The 23,981-nt window shown below is 44.8% G+C and overlaps 1 protein-coding gene across 2 annotated transcripts in view; it reads left to right on the forward strand.

Annotated features, from left to right (window-relative positions):
• The window catches only part of LOC109864192 (ubiquitin-like protein 3), a 39,281-nt gene that overhangs the window by 716 nt on the left and 14,584 nt on the right, over positions 1–23,981 (forward strand). The window contains exon 1 of one of the 2 annotated variants that reach the window (XM_020445170.1): positions 8,388–9,431. The exons of the other annotated variant lie outside the window; for it this stretch is intronic. Coding sequence (XP_020300759.1) covers positions 9,345–9,431 — 87 coding nt within the window. The 5' untranslated portion in view covers positions 8,388–9,344. Of the gene's footprint in view, positions 1–8,387; positions 9,432–23,981 lie in introns of those variants that run through there. 2 annotated transcript variants of the gene reach the window in all.

Below are 23,981 nucleotides of genomic sequence, written 5' to 3' on the forward strand. Positions count from 1 at the left end.
TCTCCCTTTTTTCCCTCATGTATCGTTCCTGCTCCGCGAGAACGGGAGGAAGAGTATCTCTCGCCTTCTTTCCTCGCCTCCTTCTCCTACGCCTCCCCTGCAATCTCCTCCCCCTACCCGCCTTCTACTTCTGCATTTCCTCCTGCTCTCTCCTCTTCTCCCTTCGCGCGTCCTACCGACCCGTAGCCTTTTGCGTCGTGACATCGTCGGAAAACTGCGGGATATGTGTCGAACGTGACATACCGCAAATCTGTCAACCTTCCCCCTCGCATATAAAATTCCCTGCGAGGAGTCTTCGCTACTCGACGATAGCGTTTCTCGTGCGAAAGATTTATACGTACATGTGTATTTCCTTAGAGGCACATAAAAATCGTGCTTGCGATGGAAAATTGGGACAAAAAAAAAATAAGAAAGAGAGAGGAGAGGACCGCAACTAGCCACTCTTGTTTGTAAACCGAAATATCGATTATTTCCGACTCCAAAATACCAATTGCATCTACTCCCACGCGCATTTGCATCGCGTCCGCGTCTCCCGGCGCGTCACCTTGACATCGCGAACGCAGTGTCGCCCCCGCCCTCTCCCATCCTCTGCAGGGACAATAATGAGAGTAGAAAACGCGAAAAGTGTGTGGAATAAAAAAATGATTAGAGAGAGAGAGAGAGAGAGAGAGAGAAAGAGAAAAATACATCCGTGATGTATTTCTGACAACTGATTTTCGAGACGCGGGTATCGAACAAATGTCACTCGGTTGTTTGTTTTTATCGGCGGTGTCGCGCGTAGGCCGTTTTGACCACCGATAAGTCCGTCCGTCGCTACTATTGTCGTACGCGAATAACGTACGTAATTTTTCTCGTGTGCGTAACTTCCCTGTCATTTTTTTTCTTTTGTGTTTTTGCGCGTATGTTTGCTCGGGCGTTTTTAACGCGCGCGCGAGAGCTTCGCGCGTCCTTCGCTCTCCTCCCCTTCGCGACATTGATCCTCATTAACGACGACGAATGAAAGCAAAAAAAAAAAAAAAAAATCTCTCGGAATCTCTCGCGGGTATTTAGCGCTTCGTAAAACGACGACGCTAAATGCGGACCGGACCTTGGTGTGTTTTCTCGCTCTCTTTCTCTCCTCAGGCCTGTATGCGTTTCGTAACGCGAAACACGTCCTACGCACTCCTCCATACCGCGGCTCTGTCATTACATCCCCTCCTTCCAGCTCTCGTTTCTTCCCTTCCTTCTCCCGTGTTACGCCCGTTGTTCCAGCGGTACGTGTAATACGTATCGTCGTGTCCACTTAACGCCAATGATTAAGTACGATTCCCTGAGAACGAAAGAGAGAGAGACAGGGAGAGGAGAGACACACTTGTTTTTCCGTCATGCGACTTTGCATCCGTCGTTATCGCGTATAATGAGAGATTATGTACGCGAGTCTTCGCGCGCGATACGCTGGCTGCGTGCGAAGTGTGACGTTTCCTCGCGTTCGGCGTTGAATCGCACAGCGGAGATTCTCCCGATTGCGATTCATCAGCGAATTTAATTGACGATTTCTTGTCAATTTCGTCTCGACTCGCGACGATACTCGTTCGGAATGTGGGAAACGGAATTGTTCGGACGACGAGATCGAATGAGAATTTTTGAGGTGACCGCGAGATTCGCGTGTTCGGTAAAAGTCGGAGCTGTTGTAAAAAAAAAAAAAGAAAAAAGAAAAGAAAAAAAAGATAAAAAGAAATCCAATTTAATTTGCAGCGGGTTATCAGTTCCGCGAAAAGGAGCGTAGTTCCCGGAAGATTTAAATGATCGCGTAAATAATAATCGCGCACTCGATACGAGGTAAAAAAAAAAAATGATGTTGCGTGTTGAACGAGTTCGCGGTATTTGTGTGCAAAAAAAGGGCGACAAAAAAACGACCGATGTCTCGTCGCAATTATCAAGTCGATCTTTGAGCCTCTGTGAGATAAAGCGAAATTGACGATCGACGCGGAAACTACATAATCGTAGTAATCTCTCGTAGAATTTAATTTGAATTCATCTCATTGCGCTCGCATTTTCTCTCTCGACTTGGCGTGTGAGAGAGAGAGAGAGAGAGAGCCATTTTTATCGAACGCATTATCTCAATCGGGATTACGCTCCGCGAATTTCTGCGAACGTTAATGGAACTCAACGAGTTTACATAAAATTATTCGGTATAAATAACGCGCGCGCGTGTGTATGTGTGTGTGTGCGCGCGCGAAAGCACATCTCGAATATTTCGCTATTACCACTCGAAACGCAAAAATTTTATTTAGAACTGGAGGCGCATATAGATTCGGTTGAAATACGAAAAATAAAATATATATACATCGTCGTTCTCTTCCGAAAGTAGTTTAGCCAAGGAATCTCGAGGATAAAAGTCGAACCGCCGTTCCCTTACGAACGATCTTCGACATTTTTCCGATATATCGGGCGCGCGATCGAAGTTCGATCAGTTTTTCCCCGCCTTTGTTCTCGCGGTCGAGTTTTCCGACACGGTAGAATTGCCGAGGCGTTGTCGTGACGTCAAAAGGAAAAGCCAGGCCCCGGATTTCTCTCCATTATCATATACTTTCAGAAATTAATATTTCCCCCTCTCGAAAGAGGGAGGGCTTATTGTGTTTGATCACAGGCTAGATTCGCGATGGATAACAATAATGCTTCTTGCACGCGCGCATCGATGTCGTTTCTTCTCTCTCTCTCTTTCTTCTTCTTCCTCTTCCTCTTTCTCTCTCCGTCGCGTGCATCGGTCGACGACTCCTTAATGCAATATTCACGGAATTAAAGGCTTTGCTCTTCCCTCACGTTAGATATCGTAGATGCAATTAAAGTATCAGAGATGAATCTTTCATCTTTCATAAAAGGTTCGGAAGTCCACCTTGAGTGACTTCGCAATAAAACGCCGCGCGTGTTGCTGACGCTTTCTCGCTCGCTCGCTCGCTCGCTCGCGTCTTCGAGCTTTGTATAAAAAACCTAATCATTCGCGATTAAAAATGCCTCATCACGAAAACGAGGAAAATTACCACGCATCGACCTGTGCAAATCGTCGAATATATATACAAACATTTTTTTCTGCGTTACGTCTTGTTCGCGCAAATGTGTCAACATTATCGTTTGTTATTTTCCGCGCGTTTTTTACTGTTATTTTTAGAAAAAAACATTATTTAACAAAAAAATAATAAGTATTGTACGTATATTTGTACGTATATTTGTACGCGATATTTAATTTACCGTGCACGTGCGCGCGCGAGCGAATGTGTAAACACGCGATCAGAAAGTATTTTGCAATGTATTATATAAAAATACACACAGGCTTTTTTATCCCGTCGGATATGGCGAGAATTAACGCACGTCGCGTTTTATATGAATCCGCGACAACGAAATCTGCCGAAATATAATAATAATCTTTTCGCGAAAAATTTTGTTCCCGGAGAAAAAAAGACGGGAAATATATTAAATTAAATAAAAATTTTTGCAAACCGACAAAATTCACGGGTGTTAAATTCCTTTGGCAACACATCCATCTCTCCGTCGTCGTCGTTGTCGTCGTTCAACATCGCGCGCTTCGTGTACATCAGAATTTCAGAGAGCCGGGGTAATCCTCGCGCAATACCGAGAGCAAGTACTCGCTGCGTAAATGTTTGCTCGTAACGCTCGCACGTGTTTTTCCGAGGCGTCGATGAGTCTCGACAATAGCAGCGGAATTTATTAGTCACGCTCTCAGCGTCTCGCTTTAACGAAAAACAAAAAAAACAAAAAAAAACAGTTATGCAGTCGCCGTATTTTTCTTGCCGTCTTTTGCGCTTTTGTTCGAAGCCGCTGACGGATTTTCCGCGGCTCTCGCGAGCACATACTTACCAGTCGCCGCGGGAACGAAGAGCTCGCGGGATCGTTTCCTTTTCTTTGAGTCTTGTTTCGCGATAACGGTTTCGCGAACACTTCCGCTGGATGATTCTCCGCGTCGTGCGTATCGCGGCGCGCGATTATACGAGCCGCGTGCGACAACAAAGGAGCGCGCAACGAGAGCGTAACCCCGTTGCGCGTTTAACCTTTAAGTCGGAGGTTACGGGGGAAGGAGGAAGAGGGATCGCGTCTTCGCAAAAGTGTGTTTAATTAAACCGAGATACGAGGTCCTCGTATGAGAAACGATTTATTCTCGCGTGTCGTTTCTTCTCGCGCGAATCGATGACAAACAAGCGGATGAAAATTAAATTGCCGCAGAAAAAAATTTCTCCGATATAGACTTTCAACTTGTGCGCAAATATACAAACGCGTATATATTTGCAGTATAAATTTCGAAACGCGAACTTTCTTCTCTTTCTTTCTATCGAGTATCTCGGAGAGATTTTTTTTTTGTTTTGTTTTTTTTTATCATTTCTCACTCTGATTGCAACCGTCCACGCGATATACTTTCCGCTTTTTAGACGCGGCTTCTTCTTATTTTCTTCGTTGCCCCGTTATCGTCTTTAACTCTTAGCACCAACTTTCCGCGCGCAAATTAACATATTGAAGTTTTACGTTGGAATATATCGGGGTTACGTATATGTATATATATATATATATTAATTGCGTTTGTAGGTAACGAGAAAAGATGCGCGACTGAGATTTTAAATTTTCACGAAAATCGCGCAATTTCCGCGAGGGAAATATACGCGCGCGCGTGTGTGTGTATGTGTGAAACGGCAAAAAAGAACGGTTCTTGTAACAAGTCGCGGCTCTCTTTCTTTGCTTCTTTTCTGTTGAGATCCGGCGTTTCTTACCGCGGTCTGTGTGTGTTTTCCCCCGAGTACGTACCAAGTGCGTTTATTGCTCTCGCGGCAAGTTGTTATTCCCCTCGCGGAAGGACACTTAACATTGCAAATTAACGGGCGACTTAAATTTCGAGATTGTTACAAACACACAACGCGATCCCTTTATCTTTGCTTCTTTTTTTTTTCGCACGTTTCTTCGCGGCAGGAAATTGCACGTGTACCCGCTGAATATCGTGTTTGAATACACAATCGAAAAGGGGACAGAAAAATCGCAAGAAAGTATAGAAAGTTGAGTGAACGTTATTTTCTTCCCATCGAGTCTCAATATCGTCGGGAGACATTAAGATTTAAGTTCATTAGCGTTCGCCGCTAATGAACTTGCCGAGAAGTTCATTTGCAATTTATGGACGGAGATTTGCGAATTCAATCGTTTTCGAATGTTTTTTCAACGACCTTGCGTCGACCGAATCAGCTCGAGATAGAAACAATCCATCGTCCGAGAAGAAACGCTCGCGGCGACGTTGCGTCCGGAGACGCGTTGTCGGCGTTTTTTTTTTTTTTTTGTTTTTTTTTTTTATTCGGAAGGGAAAAGAGCGGGTGTGAGTCACGTCCGGATCTTTTCGCGCGCAATAATTTATTATTCAAGGCGAACACGCGGTGCGTCGTGTATATCGTTGTCTTTTGTCCGCGGCCAAGGCTGTTGCCGATCGGCACGCGGTCGTGCGAAAAGTCGGAGAAAAAAACGGGAAGAGAGAAGTTAATAATCGGAATCTCGCCGTTTTCTCCGCGCGCGGTGACTCGCGCGGCCCATTTCTCGAGAGCTTGCACTCTCGTCGTGTTCTTTCTCGTAGTTCTTTTTCTCTTTTTTTTTTTTTTTTAACGCGAGTTAGAGTGCGTGCGATACGCGTAATCGTGATTTACACTCTGTTTCCCGAGCACTTACCTGCAGATATTTGCCGTTTTTTTTTTTTTGGCGAAAAAGAAGTTGGAAAACGCGCGTCGAGACGTAAAATGTGCCGCAAATCCGGAACGCTTTATAATAATAAATTTATACAACAGTAAACTTTTACTGCGTAAAAACCAATTACAGCAGTTTAAGTAAAACGAGATGAAGAAGAGATGAACGAAGTTTCGGAGCAATTTTAAATCCTAAGAAATTATAGATTGATTAATAATCAAATTTTACACATTTTTATTAGCGAACTAAGAAGCGGCGCGTGTGTTTTCCTCGAAAATCGAACTTCTACGAGCGATTGACACACAACATTAGCGTCGCACGGAATATTTTTCCCCCGAGCGGACGTTTTCGCTAATGAAATGCATAGCGACGCTCCTCCGCATTTCCTCGAGATTTCATTCGTGCGGATCGACGACAATCGAACGCGCACGTGCGCTCGATTTCCGGCGCGGTCGCAGGTGCGGATTTCCGTTTCTCGCGCGACGCAAAGGAATTTTCGCGACTTACGTATGAATGGGAGTGAAATCGTAATGCGCGCGAGCGCAAGAGCGTTTCCGATACTTCGACGGACGTTCTCGTCGATCGTCGTAAATCTTTCGGACTTTACGTTGCGGTTCCCGTGATAAATAACCATAAAACTATTTTCGCATCGCGATAGATAGATCGAATAAACACGCGGTAAAAATTTATTTGCGTGTGCGTTCAAGGTACGCGCGTACGTATTTGTGAGGCGAACGATATGGACGGCTCGCACAGAAGTATGTAAATGCGCTGTAAACGCAATTGCGAGAGAGAGAGAGAGAGAGACAGGGAGAGTGACGGAACACAGCGAGGAACGAGAGAGGATTCCGCGTATTTCACGGTAACTGCGTTAAACAAACATCGACGAGGGATATGCTTGCTACATACACGAGTGATTGCATCAGGTTCGGCTCTCTGTGCGGAAACCGTTGCGATAGCCGCGTATCCGATTGGCCCCGTCCCGTTGCCGATCTACTTTACACGCGATGAGCAGGTGCCGAACCCTCCGGCGGCAACCTGTCCGCAAATAATTCGCGCCGCGAATATCGTCTCCGGTATATCGTCGAGCAATTACGGGTAGCTCTCTCGGACGTTCCGACCGTAAAAAAATGCCTCCGATAAGATGGAGTCGAGATAAAGGGAAAAATTGCGAAAAGAGTAAATTTCGCTTTTTCCCATTTCGAGAAAACGGTGTAAATATCGGGTAACTGAGAAGATCACAGAGTTAGGAAAAAAGAATGAGGTAATTCGCAAGTTCTATTTCAAGCGAGAAGAATAATGAATGCGTTTTATTTATAAATCTTATATTCTCGCGACAAACACACACATCGTGTCTCAATTTTGTGACGTTTTAATTTGCGCGATTGCGTCGTCTCCCGATTTATCGCCAGAGTCGATCGATTAGCCGCATCTCTTGCCCCAGAGGCTGCGGAATAAATTAGTTTCTGTTATTTCACGCGAAAGTTCAATCGGAACGAGACTCTGACGTGGTTGTAAGAAGAAAATTTTTTTTGTTTTGTTTTTTTTTTATCTTTATTCGGTCATTTGCGGTTGCGGCTTCGTCGGAGGCTGTAAACTTTTTGCGCGCAATGACAAAGCGAGCGAGGTTATTCGTCGGTGATGAATGAGCGTAACCGACAGAAAGTTTGCCGTTTATCGGGGACAACATGTTCGCAAATTGATGTTTGATTCTCTCTCTCTCTCTCTCTCTCTCTCTCTCTCTCTCTCTCTCTCTCTCTCTCTCTCTCTCTCGTATAATAAAACGCGAAACGATAAGACACCGATTCGCGAGAATCGGATTACGTGCGAGATGCGCGCGCGCGCACTCTGTCGTTTATCTGCGCGGGACGAGAGAAAACGTAACGTTTATTATAACGGACGCGTGAGAAAAAGAGCGCAACGCGGAGAAAGGAATTACCTACAGCGAAGGAAGGGAGGGAGAGCAGACAAAGACTTTCGATATCGCGTCGGTGTGTTGCAAGAATGAGTCTAATTGGTTACGAGCCGCTGCTGGTATCTCGCAACGTCGTCGTCGTCGTTGTCGTCGTCGTTTTCTTAATTGATAAAGCCAACCTAACACAATGCGCCGGTCTGTGTCTTCAACTCTATTATACGATCTCACACATAATGTAGAATAACACAACGGTAGAGAAACGAAAACAAAGTAACTTGAGACCCTGGGATCAATTATGTGGTGAAAGATACAAAAAAAAGACCCGGAAAAGACGGGGGACGTGGGTGTTGTAAGTCGCTAAACAAGATTATTTCTAGTCTTTAACCAACCATGTGTGTGTGTGTCTTGTGTATTGCGATAGAAACTTTGTAAGCTCTGGCGTTCTCTCAATTTGCATTCGCAATTGCAAACAAATGTGTTGAACTCGTCACTTCGAAAAAAAAAACCGCAACATACCGGACGAGAAATGATCAAATAAAACAATTAACAAATAATTTTTAATAAAAATAGATAATTTAGTCGCAAAGAAATAATTGTAACTAAACTAGAAATAATTTTATTTGACATATCCGCGATGCGTAGAAAATTGTGTTTTATCAAATATTTTGCTTTTACCTTTGTTCCCACGTGAGCGATAATAAAAAATTGACCGGAGAGCGAATTGATTGACTTCGATAGAATGTTTTTTTGTGATTTTATTCTTGTCGCGCGCGGTCTGGCAGCACGGCGAGCGCGAGATTGCTGTTATCTCGGTGTGCGCCATTGTTCCTAGTCGGAAATCCACACCGATCGAAATCGATAATAATAACCGTCGCACTTGTGAAAGGCGACGACTGAGAGATTCGTGACGGTTGTTGCGGAGTAGTCGCCCTCGTTGCAACTTAGCCTCGTCCCAGAATCAAGGATCCGTGGATTTAGAACCAGACTCTTTCGCGCGAGAGCGAAACGTGTGTGTGTGTGTGTGTGTATGTTTTTTTTCCGTAACATCTCGCGTGCAATACCTATTTTTCGAAACAAGCGCGCAAAGTACGTACGTAATAAATTATCTACGGAAAAAAACACGATTTCTCGAGATAAACGTTGATGCGCTTCCGCGACGACCGCGATCGCACAAATCACAACTCGCGAGATTGATAGATTGCTCGAAAACGGCGTAACTTCGCGTTTCCAATCATTTGAACTGGAACTTTCGCTCTCTTCTTGGTAATGCAAAAGTCTTATTATCGAAAATCACCAGATATGTGTGTTGTGTGTGGAAAAAAATAGAATTCGCATACGTAAATACACACGCGAGCGAGCGGACTTTCGCCGCGCGTCGATCGAATCTCTCGTTATCGAGAGAGTCTCTTGCGATAATCGCAAAAGGAAGAGACGAGGTCGAAACCAGATCAAGTGGGGTAACGGGAGAAGGAGAGGAGAGGGAAGGGGAAAACAAGCAGCGAGCTAAAGCCGGTAACTTGTAACGCTTCTAATGCGACACGTGACGCGTGCACGCGGAATTCGATGTGCAGAACTCGTCGTCGTCGAGGTTGTATCCCGCGCGTCCCAAAGCCTAACGTGCGGGTTTTGCGCGCGTTTGTATCGCAGCCGATTGTGAGTTTCTCAAAACCTCTTAACGCCGCGGGACTCTCTCGTCGCGAGGTGCGCGTTTTCGCATTCATCGATGCAACGACGCGGATACGACGCGGTCGACTTCCGTTCGTGCGGAGGCACACACGACGAGGAGGAGGAGGAGGAAGAAGAGGAGGTGGTACGTACATGCATTTCGAAATATATCGCCCGGTATGTGTGTATATCCACGGCAAACACTCATACATCCCGAAAATATATATCGGGCGTTGAATATGGTATATTTGTATTTGCTTTTGCGCTCGCGCGCGCGCGCGCGCGCGAGCACATCTCTTGCACCCACGCGATATTCCGCTCTGATGAATATTGAGTGCCCTCGGTTCATAAGCTGGAACAGTAGAAGATTCGTCCAAAAATACGTTTCGAACTTTGACACACCGCTGTATTTGCTCGCAGTTGTCTATTTTTTGTTGTTTTGCAACTTTCGTTCGATGTTGAAAGTTGTATCGCCTGACAAATAAAAATAGCAGATATGTGTGGATGTGTGTGTGTGTGTGTGTTGGCCTTGTAAGTAATTCGAAAGCGATTTCACGGCATTTTTAATTGCTAAGCGTTCATTAGTTGTTCTAGAACATTCGCGTGATGAAAAGAGCGCAATAACTTAATTGCACCGAAAATTTAATATTCTGATACAAATGAAAATTTATATTGCGTTTGATCCAGCGGCAATGGTTTTGACTTTGTTCGCAGTTTTAAAATAAAAGAGAGGAGTTAAAAAACAAAACACAAAAAAAAATAAATAAAATTGATTCTCCCTCTCTCTCCTTGTCACCGGATATGCGCGCGAGATCTTTCCGCGCTTCGGCAACAGCGCGCATAAATATCCGCTCGCAGCGTGAAATCGAGGATTTGTATGTCGCGAATGTTTGTGAATCGCGTGTGTGTGTGTGCGTGCGTGCGTGCGTACGTGTTTACCGATGGCTCAATTGTCAGTTGAACAAACGGCGTGCATAATGCACAGACCACCTTTGTCGAGAATTTTGATCGTCAGTGAAATGTGTCACTGCTCTGTCCGCGGAGCGAGATAAAATACAGATAATTGAATATCGGTTGCGCGCCAGAGAGTTTGATAATTCGAATTTGGCATATCTGACATATTTGACGATTTTAAGTCGCTGCGTCGTTATATTTCACTCAAAAAAAAAAAAAAAAACAAAACAAAACAAATCGAATTATTACGTCTGCTTAAAATAGTCGCGCGTCGTTTGCTACGTCCTCGAGGTTAAGAAACCAAACAAATGAAATTGCTCGTTCAACTTTCTTCTCGTGAATCTTCGACAAAAATAATAGCAAATTGACGTTGTAACGCGAGCAGTTGTAATTTTATCTTCGCGCGCGCGGAAGCCGATGAACGATTCATTCACTTCCTGCAAATTGAAAACTACGATGAAATAGCGTGCGGACGGAATTAACTGCCTCTAATAGGCGCGTCGTGGAAATTTCGTAGGAAACGCAAAGGTCGCGGGTAATCGGAGGTAGGAAAAAGGGCAATAAAAGAGGTCGGAGATAAAGAGAGAGAGAGAGAGAGAGAAAGAAAACGAACACAGGAGAAGGAAAAAAGCCGCTCGCGGAGGCATTAACGAAGAAAGCTTTCCGTGCGGATGGTTAGAAGTTGGGTGGAATTTATGGCCGCGCCGAATCGTCGACGAGTAAAGGAACAGCGGCGATTTCGTACAACGAGAGAAGAAAATCAATTCGAAAGACCGCTACTCTTCGCCCAAGAAACCCTCTTTCTCCTGAGACAGGCAGGAAGTCGCAAATCTGTCGTCACCTGCGAACCCGAAAACTAGTAAGCGGGACTCGCACGTCGATAGCGCGTAATTCCAACAAAAAAAAAAAAAGAGGAATAAAAAGGAGGAGCGCGCGCTCGCGGGATCCATTTTTAAAGTTCGCCAACTCCCTCCGAAAGCCAGCTGGCGAGAAACGGTCGGCGACATTGTCGGATTTACGCGCGCGCTGTCCCGGACCGTTACCGGATGTCCTTTCAAGCCGCGGTTTATAACGACGAGGACGCTCGCTTTGAAAGAACGTCGGTCTGTCTTCGACGTCAGAGAGAGAAAGAGCGAGTCAAAAACCCAGAAGAAAGCGGAATGGACCTCAATTTTCCGGACCGTATTAATGTGGCGGAAAAATTGAGAGAAACTCGCCAAGAAAAAGTTCACGCAGCGTCGAGAACCCCGGGGGCAAATTGTAATTCCCAAGCGCGTTGGGATCAAAATATTTTCCGCAAGAAGTTCTTTGAGCAGCGCGCAAACACGTCGTTATCACACGATGACGAGAGAACACAACACGTGTCTGTTTCTGTCAAATTACACGCTTTGTTGTTTTATCATTTGTGTATTGTACGTACGATCGAACGATTATCGAAACATTTAACGAAGACAAAAAAAACAATTGCAAAACGACCATTTGTCTTCGACGGAACTATCGAGTGTCGTTCGCGCGTAATTCGCTCGATTTGCGTATATTCTCTCGAGAGTTTGTTGTCGGTAACATGACACTCTTTGATTCTGAAGAACGTCCAAATAATCCACGCGACGAACGCGAGTGATTTGACAACACACGGTGTGTGTCATTAGCGAGACAGCTCGCGCAACGCAGAGTAACACGTAGAGCGGAAAGACAACTCGTTTGTTTCAGCAGCGCGATGCCAGAAAAAGATGCCGTTTGCGAGAAGCCGCGGATTCGGATGATTGGGCGATCTAAGTCGGGAGGATTTTGCCAACCGACGTGTGGCCAACCGACACAATCTGGTCGCATTATTTTCCCGCGATCGCGAGCATCGATCGCGCGCGCAACGCCAACCCGAGCGTGAAGATAATCGTTTTGTGTCCGTTAGACAATCTCTCTCGTTCCCTCTCTCCTCACACGTCGCTTGGCACGGAAATCCGTGCCAAAAAGTGGCGGCTAAACTCTACGGCAGGCCATCCCTCTACGGGGTGGCACAGATTTTCACTGAATCTCGCTCGCTCATCGATCGTGCGCGCGCGCGCTTTCGGCCGTTGCCCCGTCACGTGGAAAGCGAATTGCTGAAAATACGAGTCGCGTACACACACACACACATACACACGGAGAGATGTGTTAACAGGCGCGTACAGTCGCGTTTTGTGCATTGCCGATGACTGTAAAGGTGCATCAGAGCACGAAGGAAAAGCCTCCCTCCGATGCAAGCGTAACTTTGCCTGCCTGCAGAACAGGCGCGAGTTTTGAGAAAAACGCGTTCGATCGGATTATTCTCGGACAGATTTTTCTCGACGAAGAAAATTATTTATATATTTTGATAAAGGATAAACAGGAGAGAGATATTTACAAAGAAAAATTGCATTTTCAGAACGTCCGCCATATGGAAAAACTTGAGAAAAACATCCTGAAATTTTTGTGTAGAAGTTATTTCTACCTCTAAAAATCAGAAAATTTTCTCAGAAAATTTTATCAAGACTCGAGAAAAGTTTGAGGCCGAACTTTTTGTTCTGCAACTTTGAATATTTCGCGAAAAATCGGTTAGTCGTGTTGATCTATTTTTCAAATGTTTTTTCTCTCGAATCCGCTTTTGAAAATTTGAATAGCTTTTGTTTCCTTCACAATATCGCGGCAAGCAAGAAACATTAAGAGGCTTACGCAATAATCCAATCCCTTTTGTGAAATTAGCGCTATTGAAGTAATTTAATAATTAGTAATTTTCTCATCTCTCGCAACACTCGGGAAAATCAGACAATTGTCGAGTAATTTTTTTTTTTTTTTTGTCCGGAAAATCGCGCGAGAATAGAGACATGGTACAATAAAATTTAATCTTTTTCTCGACGAAAAATAAGACGCATAGTTCCGCGTGGAATTACTCGTTAAGTCTTTGTTCGCGAGAGAAATCGCTTTCGAACGCACGTCAGAAATTAGCGATTTAATATATCCGAGACGCGTTAAAGAACCGCGCCGCGCACGCTTGAAAAGCTCTCACGCGATAATTGGCTGATCGCAGGAAATCACGACTAGACACACACGCGCCCGGGTGAAAGTGAGACTTGTTGTGTTTAAATTAAACAACAAACACATCGATGATCACATCCCGACAATCGCGAGGTTTACATCCGCGATCAATTATTGCGCGCGCGCGGGAACAAGGAAGTTCTTTCACTTTTCCTCCCGTAGTTTCTTGCCACATAAATTACGCCGTGAAGGAAAACAATTCCGCCGTGTAGTTCTCGAACGTGTGTGTTCGCACACACGGGGATCGTAGTAGTACGTATTAATCGCGCTCGCGGCATGAACCGATGCGGGAAAAGAAACGCACGCGCGCTATCGCGATGTGCAAAGTTTGAGCAACAAACGAGCATATAAAAATTTTTCCTCTTCGTGCATTGGAACGTTTCTTGAAAAAAAAAAAAAAAAAAAAAAAAAGGTACATCCCGTGTTGGCTGGCGCAGAAGTTGAAGCGAAATATTTTAAAGGGTAATTACCGTATCGAGATTTTTTTTCTAGAAATTCTTGCATTTTATTATTAATTCCGACAAGTTCCTTAAACGTACAGACAAGTGAATCATCGTTACCGATTTATATTTTGCATCCTAAGAGTACAAAGTCTCGTACGTGTAAATTATGCAGAGCGCTCTTAAATTATGTATTTCTTACTCCGAGCTTTTCGTGCATTAGTTATTATTACTTTTTTTTTTTTTTTTTTTTTTTTAATGCAATCTGCATAAGTGAATTGAGTGTCTCGTTGGGAAAATCGAACTCGCGAAAATATAGTGTGTTAAGTTATATATTACAAAATTCTTTATACTTTGTCTTTAGTTATTTTTTTTTTTTTTTTATCTGATNTTTTTTTTTTTTTTTTTTTTTTATAATGCAATCTGCATAAGTGAATTGAGTGTCTCGTTGGGAAAATCGAACTCGCGAAAATCTAAAAAATGCTCGAAAATAATCTCGCGCTTATTATTACCCTCGGGATTTAATGGATGTTATATTTAATTGTTAAAACGCATATTGCGGTGTATTTTGCGACAGTTAATTATAGTATAGTGTTTTGAAGATTATCTAGCGATGCATCATCGCGTCTTCGTCGATTTTGTGTTGATACCAAGCGTTTTCTTGTCTCGTCTCGTCTTTAATGTGAAAGTAGGGTAAAGCGGAAACGGAAGCGAATTCGTCACTGTCGGAAATGGCTCTTTTTCTTCTCTCTCTTCTTTTCTCGATATTAAGTGTCATCGCGTATATCGAGCTTGAGCCGAATTCTTCGTCCGCGCGTTTCGTCGTCGTCGTCGTCTACACTTTAGCCACCTCCTTCCTGAAATAGCATACTTTTCTTCATCGATCAGTCCCAGTCGTTGCTTTTCTCATTGACAATGTCGTAGGTCGAGGTTAACTCGCACCGATCGTCTCTTCCGCGGAATTAACTGCTGACTGACACTCAATAACGTTTCAGCGATCGCGCTGAGAAATTTAAGATCTCCTCAAGACGTCGTACGTATTGGAGGAATTTAGAAAAAGGTTATAATTTTCTCTTACACTTTGTCGCAGTTTAATGCACAATTTTTCGAAATATTCGATCTCGCGCGTCGAAGAGTATTTAGAGAATTTGTTTCTTCAGAAAAACTAAAACTTGATACATCGCGAAATGAAGGTCTTCGTTTCTCTTCCGTCCGGGTTAAAAGAGCCTACGACGCGATGAATTCGCCCTTTCACGAGCTTATTCGTGTGTGTTTTCAGGAGGGGGAGTTCACTTCAGCATTCGTTGTGTCAAGCTACCGCGCTCTGTGGTAGCGCGCGTTTCGCCCCGACATCTTGCGGCGTACCTTGTTTTTCCCTTGTGTTTTCAAAAGCCGTTGTTTTACGTTGTATTAGGACGAGTATCAATCAGCCGTCCCTGCGTGGTTGAATTAGTAAAGCGTTACGCAGAGAGATCCGAGTTCGTACTCTGGCTACACACACACACACACACACACACACAGAGGTGAAGAATGAACAGGTATAAAAAGTGTGTTCCTTTTTTCTCGCTTTAACAGTTTTGTACGTATCGAGCAAAATTGTTTTTTTAACTCTGATTCTGAATTGTTTTTGCATTCTAAAAGTAAACCGTGAGTCACTTTTGTTTTCAAACATTAGAAAAAATCTGGCATCTTCTTCCCACTAATATTTCTTGATGATTTATTCAATAAAAAAAAGAACAGTTTTACATAATTTATTTTTTAACGATATTTGAAAAGAGTTTCAAAAGATAAATTAAAAAAAGAGAATTAGGGTTAATTAATCTTGTACGATTCTATTTATACGTGATTGAGAGAATTCGCCTCGGACGTTGTGTTGAATTTCAATTTCGGAATTTCAATGCTTCTTTCGTATCTCTACGTCCTCGGCATTATTTTAAGATAGGCATCCCTTAATTCCGGTGTCCTCCACAGCTTTGAAGGAGCTTTCGCAGTTTTGGCGTCGCGTTCGAATGACGTAAGCGTCGCTTCGTAACGCGATGACGTGCGGATTTCCTGATGGTCGTCGTGCATTTCTGACGCGCGCACGGCCACAATCGATCGCGCTCGTAGGAGCGCGCGAAGAGCGTTTCAGTTTTTCTTCGCGGCCTTCCACAACCACGTGATGATACGCCTTAAGATCGATAATGGGGGAATAACGCGCGCCAAACCCTTCAACGAGTAAATTGCTGAGACGAAAATAATTTCGCGGCTATATTCTCTTATCGACGAAACGAATCGGACGCGCTTCGAGCTAATCGTTGATAATTACGTGCGCGTTTCAAAGCTCAAGGTTTTTGATTTATTGAGGTACCAACAGTTGACGATCCGTACTCGAGAAGACGCTAACTTCCTTCAAAAGCGAACTAATGAAAAAAAAACCGGAAAACGCTAATTCCGATCGCAGTCGGTTAATAATTTAATTAGATTGATTAAGTTTATTCGCAGAATCGGGCTAATTGAACCCGTCGGGAGAGAACGTCTCGAATGCTGCATTGACTTCGAATCGCTCGCGAATAGAAACACACACTCACATTTACACATCTACACACATTTTACAGCAATTGATAGTAACGTATAAATACGTAAATAAAAACAATTTGAGGTTGGTATAACGGGTGTTGATGCGGCTCTTGCCGAATTGGGAACGGGGAGTAAAATTTAATCAAGCGCGATGCGTGCATTATTTTGGCGCGTTCAGCGGCGCGATTCTATTTTCATGCGATTTGACCGCGCGCGCGTATTTACGTCATCATCGCGCGCGTTTGTCAGAGAGAGGACCGATGTGTCATCGTGCGCGGCTTGTTTGATTCGGAAACGAATTTTTCTCTCGGGTTACTACACATTGCACGCGCGTGTTTTTTAGTGTCCCATTACCGTAGCGGGTCGAACGATCCGGAAACTATTTTTTGAAGCGCGAATTTACGGTCACCCTGTATATAATGGCGGGGCATCGAGCGTGTGAGTCACATCCGACACCGTAGCTCTCTCTCTCTCTCTCTCTCTCTCGTTCGTATTATCTTCTTTTATCTCGTCTCTCCTCTTCTTCGCTTTCCTTAGCTCTTATAATTCGCCGCAGCCTCCTCTCAGCGGTGGCTTTCATCCTTTTTCATCCGTTTTCAGTGCCTTTTACTTTCTCTCTCTCTCTTTCCTTCGGCTTATTTCTTCCCTCCGGTTCTCTATCTCCGTCTCGCTTTCCTTTAATTTCGTCTCGCGCATCTGTTACTTTAATGCGCTTGAGAACCTTCTGGCGTGTGCTTTCGGTTTCTCAAATTTTAAAAACGTTTCAAAACCGCGTTACTCGAATTTCTGGTTGTGGTTTTGTTGGACCGTTCATTAACTTTCACGGCGGAGAGTGTTCTCTCCTTTGTTGGGCCGAGCTCGGAAGAATAGTCGGAAATTACCTCTGGATTTTTATCGCGCGTACTACCAAATGATATTTTGATCAGAAATTATACTTGGAACTTGGAAAACTCGACGTACGAGAGATGTCTTTGTTAGAAAAAATTCATTTTTTTTTTTTCTGAATGTTCGTGTCGGAAACCGGATTGAAGTATAAAAAGATTAAAATACATCGAGGAAAATTATCTTGAAAATAAAATATTTAAAAAAGATTATCGAGTTTTTTTTGCGAAATATAATCTAGTGCCCCCGGAAATTGTATCTGTGTCGAACTTTACGTCTCGAAGAAAGAAGCGATGTGTCACGATTTTATTGACAAGATGCATGGCAGCGATGCATGCTGCACACGACGGCGGCGGATGACGCGAACGTGGAAGGAAAATCACAGAGGCGGAGGCGGCGGCGGCGACGGGCGACGTGACGAAGCGGACGATTTCGCGCGCGATAAAAATCCGAAAGAGAACCGGGTCTCGATAACGCCCGCCGGCATTGGGTATCGTGCATGTGATCTATCTATCTATCTTTCTCGCTCTCTTTGCCGATCTCTTTCACAAAGCGGCCGTTTTTCTCCCACGTTAAATATAGGCGACCCGCGCGATTTGGCTCGAGAGAGCCGCTCCTAACTCCATTCCACGTTATACACTCTGTTCCGTGTATTTTTTGCCGCGCACGATTTAGGGGGAATTCGGTCCGGGGCCAGGTAGCTGGTCGCGCACGCCGTTCTCCCTCGGCTCGGGGGAAGGGTGGGTTTGGAATGTAGTCATATGAAACGATCCCCGAAGAGAAAGAAAGTCCCGAAGGGCACACAATTCGTACAGTATCGAACAAAAGTTTTGGGGCCGCGTGTTTCTCCGAAAAAAAAACACGTGTATTTCAACGGAATCTTTTTTTTTTTTTTGTACAACAATTCTCTCGATAATATATTTTCGCCAGAAACTGCCGGTCAGCGTCGGCTCTCATTGGCCTTAATTTGTTTTTATTTATTAGTTTTTCGGGTTGTTCCCGTTAAAATAGATAAATAATTGAATAAATAAATTTTTTATTTGTGGTACACATTCGCGAGCCGTTGTAACTTTTTGGTGAATTCTGTTTTCTCTTTGGACAGTGTGTGGAACCGTTCGACATCGCGTCTAAAGATCGTGAAACATTTTTTCATCGAACTTTTTTTCACTCGTGTCGTCGATTAAGAACAAGATGATGTTTGCCGCGTCGCGCGAAAGATGAGAATCGCAAACGCACATCTGCTTGTCACAGTCTGCGTATGGTATAAACAAACTCTGTATATATCGCGAATTACAATACCGGAACGAATGTATCGGCGACGTGTACATTACGGATCGCGCGTTAACGTCGCGATGGAAGTAAACGAGGAGGACGCGGTCGCAATAAATGCGCTCCCGGAAGTTTCATTTACGGCACCCGCGGAAAGGTGATTCCGCGCCGCATCGATCCGGTCGTTTCGCATTTCCGGCTGCTGCTCTAATCCCAGCTGAAGAGGACTATTTTACGGAGCGAAAGAGAGAGAGAGAGAGAGAGAGAGAGAGAGATGTGTCCGGTAAACACCTGCATCCGACTCGTGATTCCCGTGACTCTCGTCTTCGACGGATTAAGCTTCATTTCCCGTTCTCGCGCGCCGATCGAAGAGGATCCGTTTCTGATAGGGTCTAAACAGAGAGAAAGCGGAGATACGCATGAAGGTTCAATCCGGAGAATCCTCGATACGAGCTTCGTTTTGCTCGCGCAGAAAGGAGATTTCATTTCGAGACGCCGAAGCTTCTGCGCGAGATTCTTGGAGAAAAAGGAGAGAATAATTTAAGTTGAGAGAGAGAGAAACTCTTCGCGCAAAGCTCGCGACATTTTATCGCCGCAACGTGAACGGCGTTGTAACGCGAGAGTCGAGTTTTCCCGTTATCTTCTTGTCGCGAACTCGACTGTGTTATCAAAAATTATGAAATTCGCGCAACGTGACAATTGTGGCGAAAATAAACTCGGTAATTTACTTGATGAAACTAAGTACTCTTCGCACACTTCCGACTCGAAAAACGGCGCGATATTCGCGCGCAAAGCTGCTTTTTCTAATTTACAAGAGTCTTTTCTTTGTTCGTAACATCGTCTCAAGCGGATGAATAGCGCAGTGTGCTGCCGCATTAGTGACAAATAGACTGTAACGCGCACTCAGTGCGCGAAGTAGAAGAAAAGCGCGAATTTATTGAGGATTTATTTCTTCTCGCGAAATAAAGGCCGATCGCGATCGGCCGAGTCCGAAATTACCTGTGTACATCTAGTTCTTTCACCGTGTTGGGCCCGCGCTAACGGTCCCTCGCGCTTCTCCCGTTATTTTCTCTCTGGATATCTCGTACCGGTAACGTGACCGCGCGCGCGCGCGCGATGTACAAACGCGAGCGCCGCGGGACCGGTCGCCGGATATTTTTTTTCTCGATCCGCATGTAGCCGATCGTTTCCTCCCGTGTGGAGAAGTCACGTTTTTACAGAGTGTTTCGTGAATGGCGGTAGCGAAGGTTCGCGAACGAGCGCGGCCGAGTAAACAAAAGCTGGGATATGAGACACGCAATCGGCGATCGATCTCTTTGTTTAGAGACTCTCTCGAGCGATTAATTCGTTGACAGAAAAAGTTTCGCGTGGTTTGATATAAAACCGACCACTATTGTTTGTACAGGTAATTGCACGAGGGAATTTAACAAAAAAAAAAAAATTGGCATTATTATTTCGTTCGCGCGAAATAATTGGATATTTACTCGCGATGTTACTCTCAATCGAGCGGATTCGCGCGAGTTTTGTAAAAGGAATCGAAACAATTCGCTTTGTGGCGGTGTTTTTTTCAACGCGTGTACAAACAATATTTTCCTATTTTCTATTGTAAATTCATTAATACGGACAGCACCGAACACAATCCGACCGACGCGATCGATCGATCCTCGACTCGCGCGCGTCCGCGAAGTGGAACGATCGCGCGATATTATCGAGAAGGAATGTTTCCGAAGGCGGCTTAGCGGTTTCGTGTCCCGAAGTAAAGCCTCTCTCTCTCTCTCCCTCTCTCTCCTCGCGTGTGTATATTTGGGGCTCGCTAATAGTGCTCCCGTCGAATGCGTACACGCGCGTAGGTTAGGTATTGTAATCCCGGTGTAAAGGGAGGGAGGTGAAGCATCGAATTGCTAATTAACCGCTGAGTCGATTAGAAGCATCTCCCGTGCCGTAGGTACACACACCACCGGACCACCGATATGGATGGATGGACTGTGCGCGCGCCGCAATGCGCAATCGCGACGCATCTCTCAATCTCTCTTTCTCTCCCGGCGTGCGTGGCGTGCGGCCTTTAACGAAGAGAGGATCGAGAGAAAGAATGTATGCGAAGGTGTGTGCGGGAGAGACGCAGGGTGAGGAGGAGGAGGAGGGAAGAGACGATAGTGCAACCGAGCGATCGCCGGCACGAGAGGAAGAAGGGGACGAAAGAGAGAGAGAGAGAGAGAGAGAACCCTCCCCGAGGGATGAGCGAACGTGGCGGCGATCGATCGGGTCCCTCACTAAACCACAGACAAGTTCCTCCCCCGCTCCGTTCCCTCTGCCGTTCGTCCGTTTTCTCGCTCTTTGTTCGACGTTCTCGGTGTGACCTGCAGGTCTCCACCATTGTCTTTCGTTTCCCGGCTCTCTCTTTCGATTACCGGTAATTTTTATTTTTTTTTTTATTTTTTTTTTTATTTTTATTTGTAATTGCGTTATCCGCGACACGGGGCTCGGCTTTAATTATCTTATTTTCGATCCTTTATCTCGTACCCCTTTTTGACGATAATGCGCGACGACTGTTTTGTATTTCGTTGCACTTTGATATTCTCTTAAATAGCGCGTGCTCCAGGGCTGTTTAATATTTAAAGGATTATTTCGCGCGCGCACTTCCCTCTCTTCACCGGAGATTTATGTCCGAATGTTCGTATACTTTTTTATCCTACATGTGTGTGTACGTGTGTGTATGTAAAATATATGTATAATATAATATATCTTGTGATAGGATCACGTCGATTCCTGTTACATCATTTCTCCGAGTTGCATAATTTTTGTGCAACACACACGCGCGCGCATCGTTTCGATACATTCATCCGCAGTGCGGAATACGTAGCTTTCCATTTCCTCTGTCTTTCCAGCATCGCGTATTCTCTCCCCGTTTTTTTTTTGTCTATTTTTACGTCTTTTCTCTTGTTCATACATATCAATTCTCTCTTCTTCTTCTTCATCGAGTCGCAGCATCTACACGTGTATAATTTCTCTTTTGTTCTTCACATCTTTGTCACGATATCGAGTATCGAGAGAGACGCAGCTCGATTGTTCGTCTGATCTCGGTTTTACGAGAGAGAAAATATTATTCAGACAGGATCGGAATTTCTACGCCATATATTCTCAGCATCCCCGCGTGTCTGCTGCTCTCCGCGCCATTTCCATCACGTCTTTTCCTCACGCGGAGCCTTGTGTTCTCACGCGTTTCTCGCCGCGTTGCGCACTTCATCGAGAGATGCGTGCACGCGCGCTAATTGCTCGCGAAGGCCGACGTAATTATTTGCGCTCTCGGCGCTATTCGTCAGCGGGTAAGTTTTTTCCCGCTCGGGAGAACAAGAGAGACGGAGATTACCGGAGGGATCATCTTCTTCCCGAGAAGAACGCACCCTCGAAACAGGGTTGACAAATCGCTTTGTTTCTTGACGCGTGTGGAGGGTGAAATATACAGAAAAAGTCGCAATACAAATTGGCGTCCCTCAAGTTTCTCGCGCGCGACGAGAAAATCACATCGCGATTACGTCAGATTATTATTATTTTTTCATCAATACATTCGCTGCATTGCTGTGTAATCCGTATTATGTAACAGCTAGAAGAAAAATTAACAAAAAACAAAAAAAAAGAAAGAAAATTGTACGTCATATTTAACACGCGCGGAATTACGCGCGGGATGGAAATCCATTTCAAGCGCGACCGGACGGGACAGACCTTCGAATTAAATCCGCGACCCCATTAGAACCGCCCATTAAAACCCATTAAATCCGACGGGAGAAACGGATTTCCCCGTGTAGAAATATCCCTCTTATGAAACGCATTTATCTTCTTCCTCGATTCCGAGAATCTGACACATCCCTTCTTCTTCTTCTTCTTCTTCTTCTTCTTCGTGTCCTTCGGCGACTTATTATTTCGGCGACGCTCGCGCCTCTCGCCCGCGAACACCCTCGCGCGTGTCCCCTTCCCTTCTCCTCCTCTTTTCTCTCTCCGTCCGAGCGCACCCCAAGCGCCTCTCGCCATCCCGCTCGTCTCGCGCGCACACCTTGGGGAAGGTCGGGTCTAGGTCGCGTGCTCCGCCGGGTTTCTCCTCCTCCCCTCCTCCCTCTCCTCTTCCTCTTCCTCCTCCACCACCGCGAGAAGCAGCGGGTTTCAACGGCAGCGCGCTAACGAAATGCCACGACGACGCCCCGTTAGTTGCCGTCGATCGATAAATTTGCAAGTGCAACTCGCCACGGTACTTTGCGGCCGACATACTCGCCTCTCTCCGACTCGTTTATCTAGAAGGTGGCGTAAGCCGAGGGTGACATTTAAAACGTCCGGCTATTATCGTTTATATATCGCTCGATCTATTAATAAACCGAAATTCGCGTAAAATGGAACACACGCGCGATTTTCTCGACCAACTTGAGGGGGTGTTTTTTTTTTCTTTATTTTTTTTTTTAAGTCGACGAGAAAACGCGTTCGTATAACGATCGAATTGAGTTCGGATAAAACTTTTTGATCTTTCTTGAAGTTTAAACTCGAAATTTCGAATAAACTATACTGCGATGATTCCCGAAACGATTGAAACTCGCGGACAACTCGCGAGTTTCTCTCTTTTTTTTCTCTCTTTCTTTCTCTATCTGTCAATGTTTTCGTTGAGGAGAAATTGACTTCGAATTGATTGAGCGCGTTGGTTAAATGTTAACGCGTGTGTTTTTTTTTCGATTTCTTCCTCTGTGGTGCACACACATCCCCCTCTTTTTTTCCTTCCCATTGACACTTCGATTTGACCCAGTTTTGTTCCCGTCCGGTTTCGACGAGCTTTGCTTGAAATCGATATCGCCCGCATCGGTATTTCGTATCTGCACTCGACTGAAATTCATCACGTTTTCGAACAATGGACTTACCTACTCGTCGTAAGACGGGGGGCTACATTGAGGTTAACTTTTGCACCACAATAGGAGAAAACGGACCTTTGTTGGAATCGGAAACGCCGCTTAATATTCCAACGCTGCTCGACAATTCAATTCGACCGATGCCACTCGAAAACTTTTGTTTCCGGAACAAAGCGAAAGAGACTTATATTTATATCGCACGCTCGACTACCGAGGCAGAAATCACTTCCGGACGAGATCCGTGTAATTGCATCGTAATTTGAATCTTTATATTGTTATTGCTGTGTTGTTCACAAAAAAAAAAAAAAAAAAAAAAAAAAAAAAAAAAAAATAACGACGAAAAATTTCGTTTTATATCTCGCGCGATGACGGTGTTCAGCTTCGTTTATCAACATTCTGTCATTTATGGACTTTTGACGCGTATATTCGGGGCTTTGGGACACGTGATTTATCGCGCGACGATCGCGCGGAATACAACGTTTAAAACGTAGTGTGTATTTTACCCCCTTCTCTCTACGGTTGTATATCGGCCAATCCATTTAAAAGCGGATCTCTCCCGGCTCTGTGTACGCCGGTGTGTGACCCGTTAACGCGATTCGCCAGAGGTGAGTTTCTACGGTTTCGGCGGACCTTCCTCCCTCCGCAACGATATCACGC

This window comes from Pseudomyrmex gracilis, unplaced genomic scaffold (assembly GCF_002006095.1).
Source record: "Pseudomyrmex gracilis isolate BER0280 unplaced genomic scaffold, ASM200609v1 scaffold_18, whole genome shotgun sequence".
In the NCBI taxonomy this organism is placed as follows: Eukaryota; Metazoa; Arthropoda; class Insecta; order Hymenoptera; family Formicidae; genus Pseudomyrmex; species Pseudomyrmex gracilis.